The sequence below is a fragment of the Staurois parvus genome, unplaced genomic scaffold, assembly GCF_062004578.1.
Source record: "Staurois parvus isolate SC_StPar_1 unplaced genomic scaffold, SC_StPar_1.0 ptg000001l, whole genome shotgun sequence".
In the NCBI taxonomy this organism is placed as follows: Eukaryota; Metazoa; Chordata; class Amphibia; order Anura; family Ranidae; genus Staurois; species Staurois parvus.
Window position 1 is genome coordinate 6574640 of NW_028317797.1, and position 14972 is coordinate 6589611.

At 41.2% G+C, this 14972-nt stretch overlaps 1 protein-coding gene across 2 annotated transcripts in view; it reads left to right on the forward strand.

The window, feature by feature from the left end:
- Window positions 1-14972, forward strand: part of KIF16B (kinesin family member 16B) — a 273891-nt gene that overhangs the window by 47192 nt on the left and 211727 nt on the right. For both annotated transcript variants that reach the window (XM_089691598.1, XM_089692251.1), the window contains exon 4: window positions 4142-4258. In XM_089691598.1, coding sequence (XP_089547724.1) covers window positions 4142-4258 — 117 coding nt within the window. The remainder of the gene's footprint in view (window positions 1-4141; window positions 4259-14972) is intronic.

The following is a 14972-nucleotide window of genomic DNA, read 5'->3' on the forward strand; positions in this document are numbered from 1 at the left end:
TTAAATAGGAGTCAGTACATACCTGCCGTCATTTAACCGCCTCCCGCCCGCCATAGAAGGAAATGATGGGCGGGCGGCGGTTCTCTCGTTCTGGGAGGACGTCATAAGACGCCCTCCCGCTCTAACTGCGCAAGCGCGCCACAGCAATTGCTGGTGTGCTGTGTTCCTGGGACACAGCGGATCACTAATCAGAATAAAGAGCTGATGATGTGGGCTCTGTCGTGATCAGCTGTGTCCAATCACTGCTGATCACATGTAAATAGGAAATGCCGATTATCGGTGAGGAGAGTTGGTAATCTGCATCCCTCAGAGGGGACATGGGCACTGATGATCAGTGCCCTGATAATCAGTTTAGGCCCATCAATGCCATCTGTAATTGCCTATCAATGCCACATATCAGTGTCCATCAGATCTGCCTTTCAGTGCCACCAATTAGTGCCAGTCAGCGTCCATCAGTGCCATATATGAGTGCTGCCTTTCAGTGCCCATCAGGAATGCCTGTCAATGCCCACAAGTGATGCCCATCAGTGCCGCCTATCAGTGCCCATCACCGCAGCCTCATTAGCACACATCAGTGAAGGAAAAAAATTACTTATTTACAACATTTTATAACAGAAACTAAGAAACTTTTTTTTCCAAAATTTTCAGTCTTTTTTAGTTTGTTTAGCAAAATTTGTTTAGCAAAATTAAAAAAATAAATCCCACCAAAAAAATTATACAACTTTTGTTTGGGTACAGTGTTGCATGACCGTGCAATTCAAAGTGCGACAGCACTGAAAGCTGAAAATTGGCCTGGGCAGGAAGGGGGTATAAGTGCCCGGTAGGCAAGTAGTTAAAGTGTCTCTGATTAACCCCAAATAAAGTTCAGCTGTTCTAGTAGGTCTTTCCTGACATTTTCTTAGTTGCATCTTACAGCAAAAGCAATGGTCCGCAAATAGTTTCCAAAGCATCAGAGGGATCTCATTGTTAAAAAGGTATCAGTCAGGAGAAGGGTACAAAAGAATTTCCAAGCCATTAGATATTCCATGGAACAAAGTGAAGACAGTCATAATCAAGTGGAGAAAATATGGCGCAACAGTGACATTACCAAGAACTGGACCTCCCTCCAAAATTGATGAAAAGACGAGAAGAAAACTGGTCTGTGAGGCTGCCAAGAGGCCTACAGCAACTTTAAAGGAGCTTCAGGAATATCTGACAAGTTCTTGCTGTGTGGTACATGTGACAACAATCTCCCTTAGTCTTCATATGTCTGGGCTATGAGGTAGAGTGGCAAGACAGAAGCCTTTTCTTACAAAGAAAAACATCCAAGCCCGGCTAAATTTTGCAATAACACATCTGAAGTCTCCCAAAAGAATGTGGGAAAATGTGTTATGGTCTGATGAAACCAAGGTTGAACTTTTTGGCCATAATTCCAAAAGACATTTGTTTGGCACAAAAACAATACTGCACATCACCAAAAAGAACACCATACCCACAATGAAGCATGGTGGTGGCAGCATCATGCTTTGGGGCTGTTTTTCTTCAGCTGCAACTGGGGCCTTAGTCAAGGTAGAGGGAATTAACAGTTCCAAATACCATTCAATAGCGGCACAAAACCTTCAGGCTTCTGCTAGAAATCTGAACACGAAGCGGAACATCATCTTTAAGCATGACAACGACCCAAAGCATACATCCAAATAAACTAAGGAATGGCTTCACTAGAAAAAGATTAAAGTTTTGGAATGGCCCAGCCGGAGCCCAGACCTGAATCCGATCGAAAATCTGTGGGGTGATCTGAAGAGGGATGTGCACTAGAGATGCCTTTGCAATCTGACAGATTTTGAGTGTTTTTGCAAGGAAGAGTTGGCAAATATTGGCAAGTCAAGATGTGCCATGCTGATAGACTCATACCCAAAAAGACTGAGTGCCGTGATAAAATCAAAAGGTGCTTCAACAAAGTATTTATTAGTTTAAGGGTGTGCACACTTATGCAACCCTATTATTTTAGGGTTTTATTTTTACTTCCCTCCACCTAAAAGATTTCCGTTTGTTGTTCAACTGAGTTGTACAATTTATAGGTCACATTAAAGGTGGACAAAGTTCTGAAATGATTTGTCTTTGTATTATTTTTTTACATCACAGAAACTTGATATTTTAACAGGGGTGTGTAGACTTTTTATATCCACTGTACTGCCAGAGCCCATTGTGATTGTGGTGGCATCACAATTTGAGTGGTCTGACCTAAAATGTTGATCAGAAGTTCTGACTTCCTTGGGGCATACTTGTTCCAGATCAAAAACTCAGAAACCAGTGGAGGCAGAGGCAGCTAGACTAACATTTTCAGAAGGTGATCAGCAATGGCTTCTTCCATTTTTATCTCTGCACAGGTTTCCTTTAACGTTATGGTATTTGGTGGAAAGTGGCCTTAGTCACAAAGTAATTAAAGCGTATCTATGGACCGCAGTCCATGGAATTTATGGATACCACAACAAAACCTTTTTCTTAACGTACAATCTTTATTTCTGAACATATTAAAACTAAATTAAAATACAACTCAAAGTAGCGTCTTGCACCCTTATGTCGATAGGGCAGTGGTCACACACTATAAAGAGTGAGGCTTATAATACCCTAGTTACAGGCATATGATAGCTATTATCTGGTTAGCATGTTTAACAAGGAGTGCCAACATCCATAAACATAAAGCTTGACATGTTTTACATTGTTATTCCGCTTCTTCGTGAGCAGAAGATGAACACAAAACTGTAATAGTGGTGCATACTAAAATACCATGATATAAGGATAATAAACCGTGTATCCAAAAATATAGTTCAACATTAGATAATGTCATTGCACTTACAAATCACATCAGCAGAGGAAGTTATCCCGCTGGTGATACACCAGAAGGATCAACCCAGACCCTCACCTGATCAAACAACCCATAGATTTATCATGGTAGTGGATTGTTACAGGTATGGTGACTGAACATGTGATTGATGGCAAACATTTGCTATCACAATGCTGGTGTTATAATATGAGAATATGCCCCACCAAACATCTCTGCTTAGACAAGATAATCTACATTCACCACCCCTGGTCGTGTTGGATGTTGGTGTCATCTGAAGCTTTTTAAGGTTACCAGTTCCTGCATCATTACAGCATACAGTTGTGTTGTAGGGCCTGTCAGAAGGTACTACAGAGTGCAAAGGGGATCAGGCATATGACACACCCTAAAATGTGCCAGATACTGAAGATCCTTCAGGAAGACCATTTTTTTTAAACTCAGAGGATCTCGCAGGACAGGTGACGATTATTTCCTTGCTTTTGCATTTACATACCGAGGTATCACCTTGTAAAGTAGCAGTGACATCATCACTCTGCTGTACATAGCCTGTGCAGAGAGCAGAACTGTGGGGGAAACTCAGCAAGCCCACCCACTACAAGCTGCCTGTAGAAAACTACAGGAGGGGCAGAGACAAGACCAGTCACCTTGCACAAGGAGAGAGAGCAGAAGCCACAGGTCTTTATTACAAAATCCTCTTGCACAGAGGCAAAATTGTAAACTGGATTACTGCACAGATCTGGAAGAAATACACAAGGGACATCAAGAAGACTATGCATGTCTTTGTTTAGACAATATTTGCTTATCCCACTGTTTAGCTTTAAATCATCTGATGTTCCCTTTGGAATTTCTCTAGCCACAACAGGAAGTGGGAGGAAATCCTTGTCTCCACCGGGGTCACCATAATTAGTGTCCCCATTTTTAGAAGATTTTTCCTCTATTGCTGTTCTGGTGACCACTAAAAATGAGGGAATTTTTCACTTTTGGTGATAGCAGTCACTAGGATATGCTGTACAGTGGGGGTGAATCTTCTTAACGGAGACAAAGACAACATTAAAAACTGTACAGGGGTTCTAATCCCTCTCCACTCTATCCAAAACTAGAAAAAAAAATTGCGTTTAGTTGTACTTTAAGCTGTTGAGTTGCATTATCTTCCTTTCTCTTGTTATGATCTGTCCATGAAGCCGCTTTATAAAGGGTAGGCTTCAGTAAGCTTGCCATATCTTAGTTAATCATTACTAAGGAAGTTATGTGCGATTAGTTGATCATCATTAAGTCGTGGTAGATACTTCATTTTGATAATCAAAAATCTCTTTTATTCAGGTTTTTAAGGATCTTGGCAGCGAAGTTCTCAAGTCAGCATTTGAAGGGTACAACGCCTGTGTCTTTGCCTATGGACAGACTGGCTCTGGAAAGTCCTATACTATGATGGGAAACCCGGTATGAAGATGTTTTTTCCTCTGCATGTTTCCTCAACTCTGTTCATGATACTCTAATCTTATTGTGCGGTCCATTGATTAGGCAGCACGTAGACCCAAGACCTTCCCCTTCACAATATTGGCTGGACTCTGTCACTCACTGCTTAGTGTAGGTGACGTTTTCTGGCTGTACATTCCCACTTCATTCAGTATCACTTTTTATGACGTTTCATCGGCTGCAAATTTTGCCCTAAGGAAGAACCTAATATGTGTCCTGCCCCTGACTTTAGCCTTCAGCCCTCCTCCTTTCTTCAGCTTTTAATCCTTTTTATTATATTATTGGAATAATATTAATAAAAGTTTAGACACAGACTGCATGAGACGAGTTCTAAAGAGTTATTAAAAATTATAGAAAACCAGCGCAATAGTGACAATAACTGTTTGCTTCTATCAGAACCTCAGGCTGGCTGGGAATTGTAGTGCAAGGAGTACAGGGATAAGTATTGCAGCTCTCCAATATCTCCACAGGATATCAGAAGATCTGGATAACAAGACAAAAGGACAGAGAGCGTACAACTGCCCTAATGTAATTCCATTTATTAAGATAAAAATCATTTGTACTCGCATGGTACAGTAACAGATGAGGCACTTCTAAATCGTATTAATCTTGCTCAGCTCCTCTCTGTGCTGATGGTATAACTTGAACAGTGATCTTGTATGCTGACAGCTCCCTGGTTCACGCAGCGGCTAGGCAGAGTGTGCTGCCACTACTGTGCATGTGCCCAGACCCACTGGAGCATGCTCAGTATTTACATCTCACTGATCGGAGAGGGAGAGCTGAAGGAATTTCAACGTGGTTGCTATGATGATGCGTTTTGGAGGCATGGCTTCATTTGTCAAGTCACGCCCACCCACAGCACCCAAAGCTTTATATATAGTGCTAATAAGATCCTCCCAAGAATCCTTAAAGGGGCTCTTATAAAAGCGGCCGAGGTGGGACCACAGCAACCAATGCTTAACCTTATGATGCTAACAGAATAAACAAGTAAAATCGCATTTGCAATTAGATAATAAAATTATAAAAATGATAAAATTAGTATTAACATTAACAACGGACCCTGCATTAATAAAAAGCTTATACCCATAGGCGTACATACAGGTGAAAAATTAGAATATTGTGCAAAAGTTCATTTATTTCAGTAATGCAACTTAAAAGGTGAAACTAATATATGAAATAGACTCATTACATGCAAAGCAAGATAGCTCAAGCCGTGATTTGTCATAATTGTGATGATTATGGCTTACAGCTCATGAAAACCCCAAATCCACAATCTCAGAAAATTAGAATATTACATGCAATCAATAAAACAAGGATTGTATATAGAACAATATCGGACCTCTGAAAAGTATAAGCATGCATATGTACTCAGTACTTGGTTTGGGCCCCTTTTGCAGCAATTACTGCCTCAATGCGGCGTGGCATGGAAGCTATCAGCCTGTGGCACTGCTGAGGTGTTCTGGAAGACCAGGATGCTTCAATAGCAGCCTTCAGCTCTTCTACATTGTTCAGTCTCATGTCTCTCATCTTTCTCTTGCCAATGCCCCATAGATTCTCTATGGGGTTCAGGTCAGGAGAGTTTGCTAGGCCAATCAAGCACAGTAACCACACGGTCATTGAACCAGGTTTTGGTGCTTTCGGCAGTGTGGGCAGGTGCCAAGTCCTGCTGGAAAATGAAGTCAGCATCCCCATAAAGCTCGTCTGCAGAAGGAAGCATGAAGTGCTTCAAAATCTCCTGGTTGACGACTGAGTTGACCCTGGACTTAATGAAGCACAGTGGACCAACACTAGCAGATGACATGGCTCCCCAAATCAACACAGACTGTGGAAACTTCACACCGGACTTCAAGCATCTTGCAGTGTGTGCCTCTCCATTCTTCCGCCATACTCTGGGTCCTTGGTTTCCGAATGAGATGCAAAAGTTGCTCTCATCAGAAAAAAGGACTTTGGACCACTGAGCAACAGACCAGGTCTGTTTTTCTTTAGCCCAGGTAAGACACTTCTGACGTTGTTTGTTGTTCAGGAGCAGCTTGACGAGAGGAATACATTTGAAGCCCATGTCCAGGATCCGTCTGTGTGTGGTGGCTCTTGATGCACTGACTCCAGCCTCAGTCCACTCCTTGTGAAAGTCCCCAACACTTTTGAATGGCCTTTTCCTGACAATCCTCTCCAGGCTGCGGTCATCCCTGCTGCTTGTGCATCTTTTTTCTTCCACACTTTTCTCTTCCACATAACTTTCTATTAATGTGCTTTGATACAGTACTTTGGGAACATCCACCTTTTTTTGCAATTACCTTTTGAGGCTTTCCCTCCTTATGGAGGGTATCAATGATGGTTTTCTGCACAACTGTCAGGTCAGCAGTTTTTCCCATGATTGTGATTCCTACTGAACCAGAGAGACCATTTAAAGGCTCAGGAACCCTTTGCAGGTGTTATGGCTTAATTAGCTGATTAGAGTGGGACACTTTGAGCGTAGAATATTGCACCTTTTCACAATATTCTAATATTCTGAGATTGTGGATAAATCATTATTTTTTTCAAACTTGAAAGTGTATTGCTTAGCCCTTTTTCTGCTAGAGCTGTTTTTGTGTTTTTTGCACACGTTTACAAAATAATTTTAGACCTGAAGATTACATAAAACCCCGAAAACATTATATATTTTTTGAAAGCAGACACCCTATAGCAGTGGTCTCCAAACTGTGGTCCATGGGCCTAATGTGGCCCTTTGCTTGCCTCTATCCAGCCCTCGGGTTACTATTCCTCCCTCTGATATCAACAAGGAGGCACCATATTTTCCACTGGCACCAACTATGGGGCATTTTTCTTTCCACTGACACCAATGATGGGGCACAATTGCTCTCACTGATATAAACAATGAGGTACTATTCCTCCTAATAATACCAAGGATGGGGCACTATATCTTTCTCTGATACCAATTATGGGGTACTATTCCTCCCACTGACACCAATGATGGGGCACTATTCATCCCACTGACACCAATGATGGGGCACTATTCATCCCACTGACACCAATGATGGGGCACTATTCATCCCACTGACACTAATGATGGGGCACTATTCATCCCACTGACACTAATGATGGGGCACTGTTCCTCCATCTAATACCAATGGTGGGGCACTGTTCCTCCATCTAATACCAATGGTGGGGCACTATTCCTCCCATTGATACCAATGCTGGGGCACTATTCATTCCACTAATACCAATGACTGGACACTATTCCTCTTTCCACTGATACAAACACTATGTAATTTTTTTTTTTTTACTCCTACTGACCCTGGGACATTTTCTACTCACTCCGGCCCTCCTAAAGTCTGAAGGACATTAAACCAGCCCTTTGTTTAGAAAGTTTGGAGACCCCTACCCCCTACATAAAATAGTGGTAGTTCCAAATTTTCATGGAACACAATATTAAAGGTCTAGGAAACCCCAAATTTCAGTGAAAAACACACTAAAGTTAATTTTAGGGTACACAAATGCAATAAATGACCCAATTTTATGGTAAAATCTAAAAGACGATGTTGCACCGAGTACATAGATGCCAAACCTTACATTTTTGTGCACCCGTGAAACGGCGACAAACTTCTGTACCCTATATTTTCTATACGCAACGTTTTCAATGTCCCCCTATAGGTCATCAGTTTAGCGTTACGTGGGAGGTCTGGAGCTAGAATTGTTGCTCTCACTCCGGCATGCACAGCGATATGTAATACGTGTATCTCAATCAATATTTTCATGCGTAGGTGCCGCCGACTCATGCTTTTACATTTGTACATTGAGAAAGTATAGAGAAGGGCAACTAAACTGATACGGGGCATGGAGGAGATCTGCTATGAGGAAAGATTAGAGGAACTGAATTTATTCTCTTGAGAAGAGGAGATTAAGGGGGGATAAGATCAATGTGTATAAATACATCAGTGGTTCATATAGTGAACTCTGTGTAGAGTTATTCACCCTGAGGTCATCACAGAGGACAAGGGGGCACTCTTTACGTCTGGAAGAAAAGAAATTTAATCTCCAAACACGGAAAGGTTTCTTCACAGTGACAGCTGTGAAAATGTGGAATACGCTCCCTCAAGAGTTGGTTCTGGCCAGCTCAGTGGATTGCTTTAAAAAAGGCCTGAATTCTTTCCTAGATACACAGAATATAACTGGATACTAATACTTATAAGTAAAGTTGATCCAGGGAATATCCGATTGCCTCTCGGGGGATCAGGAAGGAATTTTTTCCCAGCAGGAGCAAATTGGATCGTACTTTGCTGAGGTTTTTTTTTTTTTTTTTTGCCTTCCTCTGGATCAACTGTGGGTATAGGATTATAGCTTTTTTTTTTTATCTATGGTTGAACTGGATGGACTTTTGTCTTTTTTTTTTTCAGCCAGACTAACTATGTAACTATACTTATATGTGGGGGTGGGGGGGATTTTTATGTACTTCGATATACCTTTTTTATTTTTTACAGTTTAATTTTTTTTCCATCACATAAGTCACCTATGTGATGCTTTTTTGGTGGAACTACACTGCACCAAAACGCTATTTCTTACATTTTTAATATGCAAAGCAAACTCCTCTATCCGTCCATGTCCCTATGCTTTATCTTGCTGAGAAATCACTAGCATTTCTGGCAGTGGCCATTTTGAGTAAGGGCAGATGATTCATGTAGAATTTAATTCCTGGACTCTATCTGCCCAGCTCAGGCATGCAGGAAGGACAGTGTGTTTGGATGAGAAAATCTCGTTCCCTTCCTGGAGACTCTTGGGATGTATGACATCATATTGGCCTAGGTCTGGAAACCAGGAAGTAACTGAAGAAATGTACAAAAAAAACAGAAATGTATATTATATTTACTTATTTACTACCTCCGTTACAAAAATGTAATATATTGCAGTTTACCTATTCCTAGATGTGGTGGCTGTATATGTTTTTTCTTTTTATGCTTTTCCCCCCTATTTTCACCTGGTGATCTGGTCAGTAACACAACTTCTGTATTAGTGAAGACTGAGATTGATCTCTGCAGTTGCTTTTGCAGAAGTTGTTTTCTTATTCCAGGTCACAATCCTGTGCAACGTCCTTTTGTCTCTTCAGTTAGTTGACCATGCTGACCGCGCTTATGTTTTATCAAATGACATTTTCCCAGAAACTGTATGTACCGTCATAACCTTTGATGCCGTACCTCACAACACGGCAAATAAATTGGCAACTTCAGTCACAATGGCACCAGCTAAGTGGGCACCAACAATTTGCTCTCTTTGAAGCTCAGTAATCTGACATGACTATTACTAGCAGCACACGCAGTGAATGAGGCTTCCCACCTGTTAGCTCATCACACAGCAGAAGCATGTTACATCACTTCCGCTTTCAATGCAAAACAGGCCACTTTCACACCTGCAAATCATGTAGTGTTTCCATTTTTTGTCTAACCTGTGTGTATACAGTTCTCAGCATAAATAAGTACACTCTAACAGATTGATCAGAAAGCCTTTTACTTTCCTTTCAGAATCAACATTTTCTGAGGGACATTATACTAGAAAATACTCCCACAAATGCGGGCCATTGATTCCACGCAAGATTTGTTAATTTGCACACACAAAACAGTATTTTTCCTAACAAATTAATTCAAGTCCATGTTGCAAAAATGAATACACCCCAATGAAAGTCTTAGGAGCAAAGCTAAATTTTAGCCAACAAAATCCTAATTGACAAGAATTCAACTACAGGTGAGTCTAAATATTCATTAAACAGGTGTCCAGCAGACAGTTGATTATAAAAGGGCATTACTTAACAAAGAAAACCCCTTCCCATTTCATACTGTCCGCAATGGCACCACATGGAAGAGAAATGTCACAAGGCCTGAGAAAGAAAATAATGTCTTTACACAAGAAAGGTGAAGGCTACAAGAAGATCAGCAAAGCTTTACTTATTAAAGATGGAACTGCAACCATCTCACAGAGATGTCCAGGCTGTCCACAGAAGTTAACACCTCGACAAGAGCATCTTCTGATCAGAAGGTTTGAAGAAAATCATCATGCAAGTTCACTGCAGTTAGCTAAAGAAGTAGAAAGCCAAACTGGGGTGATTGTTTCCCGTGACACAATGCGGTATACATTACAGAAGAATGGCATGCATGGGTGTTGTCCATGACGGAAGCTTCTCCTAAAGCCCATGCACAAAAAAGCCCACCTAGAATTTGCCAGGGCCCATGCTAAAAAAGAAGACTACTAGGACTATGTAGTCTGGAGTGATTAGACCAAGATAAATGTTTTTGGAACTGATGGCTTCAAAACTGTATGGTGTTGCAAAGGTGAGGAGTACAAAGAAAAATGCATGGTGCCTACAGTTAAATATGGTGGTGGAAGTGTCTTTCTGTGGGGCTGCACGAGTGCTGTTGCTGTTGGGGAGCTGCATTTCATTGATGGTATCATGAAATCACGGATGTACTGCTCTATATTGAAAGAGAAGATGCTACCATCAGTCTGTGCCCTTGGTTGTCATGCACTTTTCCAACATGACAATGATCCAAAATACACTTCTAAGGACACTGTCGCATTTCTGAAGAAGGACAGGGTGAAAGTTATTCAGTGGCCAAGTATGTCTCCTGATCTTAACCCAGTCGAACACCTATGGGGAATTCTGAAGAGACAAACTGAGCATGAATCTCCATCCAGCATCCAGGCTCTAAAAGGTCATTCTTTGAAGAATGGAAAAAGATAGATATTGCAATATGTTGCCAACTTGTTCATTCTATGCCTAGAAGACTTGGTGCTGTTCTTACAAATCATGGAGGCTATACAAAATACTAAATGTAGTAATTTTTGTTGTGGGGTGTATTCATTTTTGCATCAACTAATTTAAGTAAAACTGAAGATTTTGTAATCTAAGCTATATTATTAATCTTACTTTCATGTAATGAGCTAAACCAATGTTCTATAAAACTCAGTTTTGTCAAAATTTTAGAAATTGTTCTTGTGTTTACTGAGATATTGATTAAAGTCTTACTTTAGTCCGTAGGGTTAAATATTGAGTTGGCCCCGCCCTTTGCAGCTATAACGGCTTCAACTCCTTTTTGGAAGGCTGTCCACAAGGGCTAGGAGTGTGTCTATGGGAATGTTTGATCATTCTTCCAGAAGTGCATCTGTGAGTTCAGGCACTGATGTCGGACGAGAAGGCCTGGCTCATAGTCTCTGAACTAATTCATCCCAAAGGTGTTCTATCGGGTTGAGGTCAGGACTCTGTGCATACCAGTCAAGTTACTCCACCCCAAACTCGCTCATCCATGTCTTTATGGACCTTGCTTTGTGCACTGGTGTGCAGTCATGTTGGAACAGGAAGGGGCCATCCCCAAACTGTTCCCAGAAAGTTGGGAGCATGAAATTGTCCAAAATGTCTTGGTATGCAGAGGCTTTAAGAGTTCCCTTCACTGGAATTAAGGGGCCAAGCCCAACCCCTGAAAAACAACCCCACATCATAAACCCCCCCCCCCCCCCTCCACCAAACTTTACACTTGGCACAATGCAGTCAGGCAAGTACCGTTCTCCTGGCAACCTGCCAAACCCAGACACATCCATCAGATTGCCAGACAGAGATGCATGATTCATCACACCAGAGAACACATTTCCACTACTCTAAAGTCTAGTGGCGGCATGCTTTACACCACTTCATCTGTCGCTTTGCATTTCACTTGGTGATGCAAGGCTTGAATGCAGCTGCTCTGCCATGGAAACCCATTCCATGAAGCTCTCTATACACTGTTGGTGTGCTAATCTGAAGTCCACATGAAGTTTTGAAGCCTTTAGCTATTGACTCTGCAGACAGTTGGCGACTTCTGCGCACTGTGCGCTTCAGCACGTGTTGACCCTGCTCTGTCATTTTACGTGTCCTACAACTTCATGGCTGAGTTGCTGTTGTTCCCAGTTGCTTCCACTTTGTTATAATACCACTAACAGTTGACCGCGGAATATTTAGTAGCAAGGAAGTTTCCCAGACAGATTGCCACCTGTGCAATAAGGCTATCACGGTACCATGTTTGAAGTTCACTGAGCACCTGAGAGCGACCCATTCTTTCACAAATGTTTGTAGAAGCAGTCTTCATGACCAGGTGCTTTATGTTATTCACCTGTAGCCATGAAGGTGATTGGAACACCTGAATCCAATGATTTGGAGGGGTGTCCCAATACTTTTTACGAGAGGTGTGTGTGTGTGTATATGTATATATGTGTATATATATATGTGTATATATATATATATATATGTGTGTGTGTGTGTGTGTGTGTGTATATATGTATGTATGTATATATATATATGTATGTATATGTATATGTATATGTATATATATATATATATATATATATATATATATAGATCTATATTCAGACACGTGTATATACATACACATTTTTTTTTTAAGCTTATTTTCTGACATTTACATAGGTGTTGTGCTGTCAATCTAGTTGCATGTAGTACATATTAGTGTTTTCTCTAGTATTTATAGCTTCAATTTATTTAGTGTTTTACAATCTCTGCAATCCCCAAGTATCACTTCATTTATCAAATTTATTGGGATTCTTGCTGTTTAAAAGAAAAAAAAAATCTGTTTAGAAAATCAATGTCTGCTGCAGCCTGTAATGCATCTTTTTCCTCTGCAATCCTTCTATTGACATAAAAAGTTCCAGTGCAGCAACTTTTGGCTCATTAATGGTTGCTGTAATTTTATGGCTTAGCGCAGCTTCACTTGCACCATGTAAATGTACTCAGCAGCGAGGGGTGTAATAAAATGCCACAATCGTTCCACAATGATTCAGTTTATCCCATAGGCTTGCGCAATCTGTCTTCCGCTTTCCCAGTCAAGCATTCGCTAGAGGTAATGAGCATATGTGCATCTATGTAGTACAATCCACATTTCCTAGAATTGGCGCTGAGAATTATATTAAACTGCTGAGGAATAATTGTTATCCCAGATGAGTACTTATGGAAAACAATAGGAAAATCATTCAAATGCACCACTTCAACCATTGTCTTTTAAAGTGGAAGTACCCCTTAGCTGAATGACATTTAGTCATTCCGCATATCAGAAACAAATGTCCTAATTTTTAAATAAAATACTTTGCTTTCTCCTTTTGTTCACCTTTTGTGGCATATCATTACTGCTGATCTCTTTCAAACTCTTTGCACACACTTCTTGTCCACATAAACAGCAGCTACTTTTTGTTTTTTTATACTGAAAGTCACAATAGTGGAGCATGCCTGTGCAATGTATGTCCACACAGCTGCTTCTAATCTTCACTTGAAGAACAGTTTGACAGGGTGACAATGCAGGAAAATAACTAGAAACTAGGGCAGAGTGTTGTCACCCTCTAAGAGGGTGCAAGTGCCTGCCCCAGTCACATGCTCACCACCTAGCTCGGTAAGCAAGGTTACTAGCCCTGTGCTGCATGTGATGACGCTAGGAGACCATCCAAAACCAGGATTTTGGGTAGAAGAGAGCAGTGCTGAAGCAAGGAATAGGGTACTTATTACACCTTATTCCTGCCCCCCTAGAATAAATAAGCATTTAACACTTGCATTGCACTCACAAAAGTGATATCGATAGGAGCAGGAAGTAGCAAATTGCTATGCATAACAAAACCTACAAGTCATACAACTCTTGCCAGGGAAGGCACACTGCTGTCAGCATCTAAGAGAGGAAGGGTGCTGGACAGATGCAAAAAGAAACCAGCATCAAGTTGAATAAATCAGTTTCGCCTCTACAGGAAATATCACAGGAATGGGTTTGGGGGATAAGACTTCCCCTTCATGAGCCTACTGTAGCGGAAACCTGGAACTGCCAGTTTCCTCTCCTCACTTTGGTGACGTCTGTCCAGTTCCATTTCCCAGTTTTATCTAAAACTTGGAGACTGCCATTGCTAATTTTTCTTTTAAAAATGCTACTTCCCATGTTATGCTGATCCAGTTATTTAGTCCTTTTTGGGATTGATTTTACTAAAGGAGTAGAGCATCATCACTTTACAATGTGAATTTTCACCACTTAGTGACTTCTTTCCAAAGAATACCCAGCCACATGCAAGAAACATTGGAAATACTAGAGTTTTTTGCTTGCATACAATTGGATGATCATTACAACCTCACTTAATTTACTAAACTATGTAAAAGTTAATTTTGCAAGTGAACGGCCTATACTCCTCTAGTTGATCTGATTAAGAGTCTCTAACTTTCTATATCATACATCATGGGACACAGAGCAGGTTATAATCATGACTATGTGGGAGATATGCCACCTATAGTTGAATGGACGGTGGCCAACCAGTCAGAGAGGAAATCCTCCCCTATATAACACCACCTACACAGGGAGTACTTCAGATTTTTGCCATTGTCTGTAAGGTGGATGGTCACTGATACATTGCATGGGCTCTTGGAGCATACCTAAGAGGTCAGGAACGCTTCTGTTGAGAATCAAGGACTTCAGTCGGATCCATTCGAAAAGCTGTTAGCCAAAATGGATGGTACCCGAGCCTAGCTGGATAAAGATAAGAATCCTCTAGGTTTTGCCTGTAATGCAGCCTTATGGTGCTGGACCCTGTGCAACGGAACCCTGTGCAGTAGATTATTGACCAAGGCGCTCTCCAGTAGGGTGCTGTACAGGTCCAAGGCAGTTGCCCCAGCTCAGAG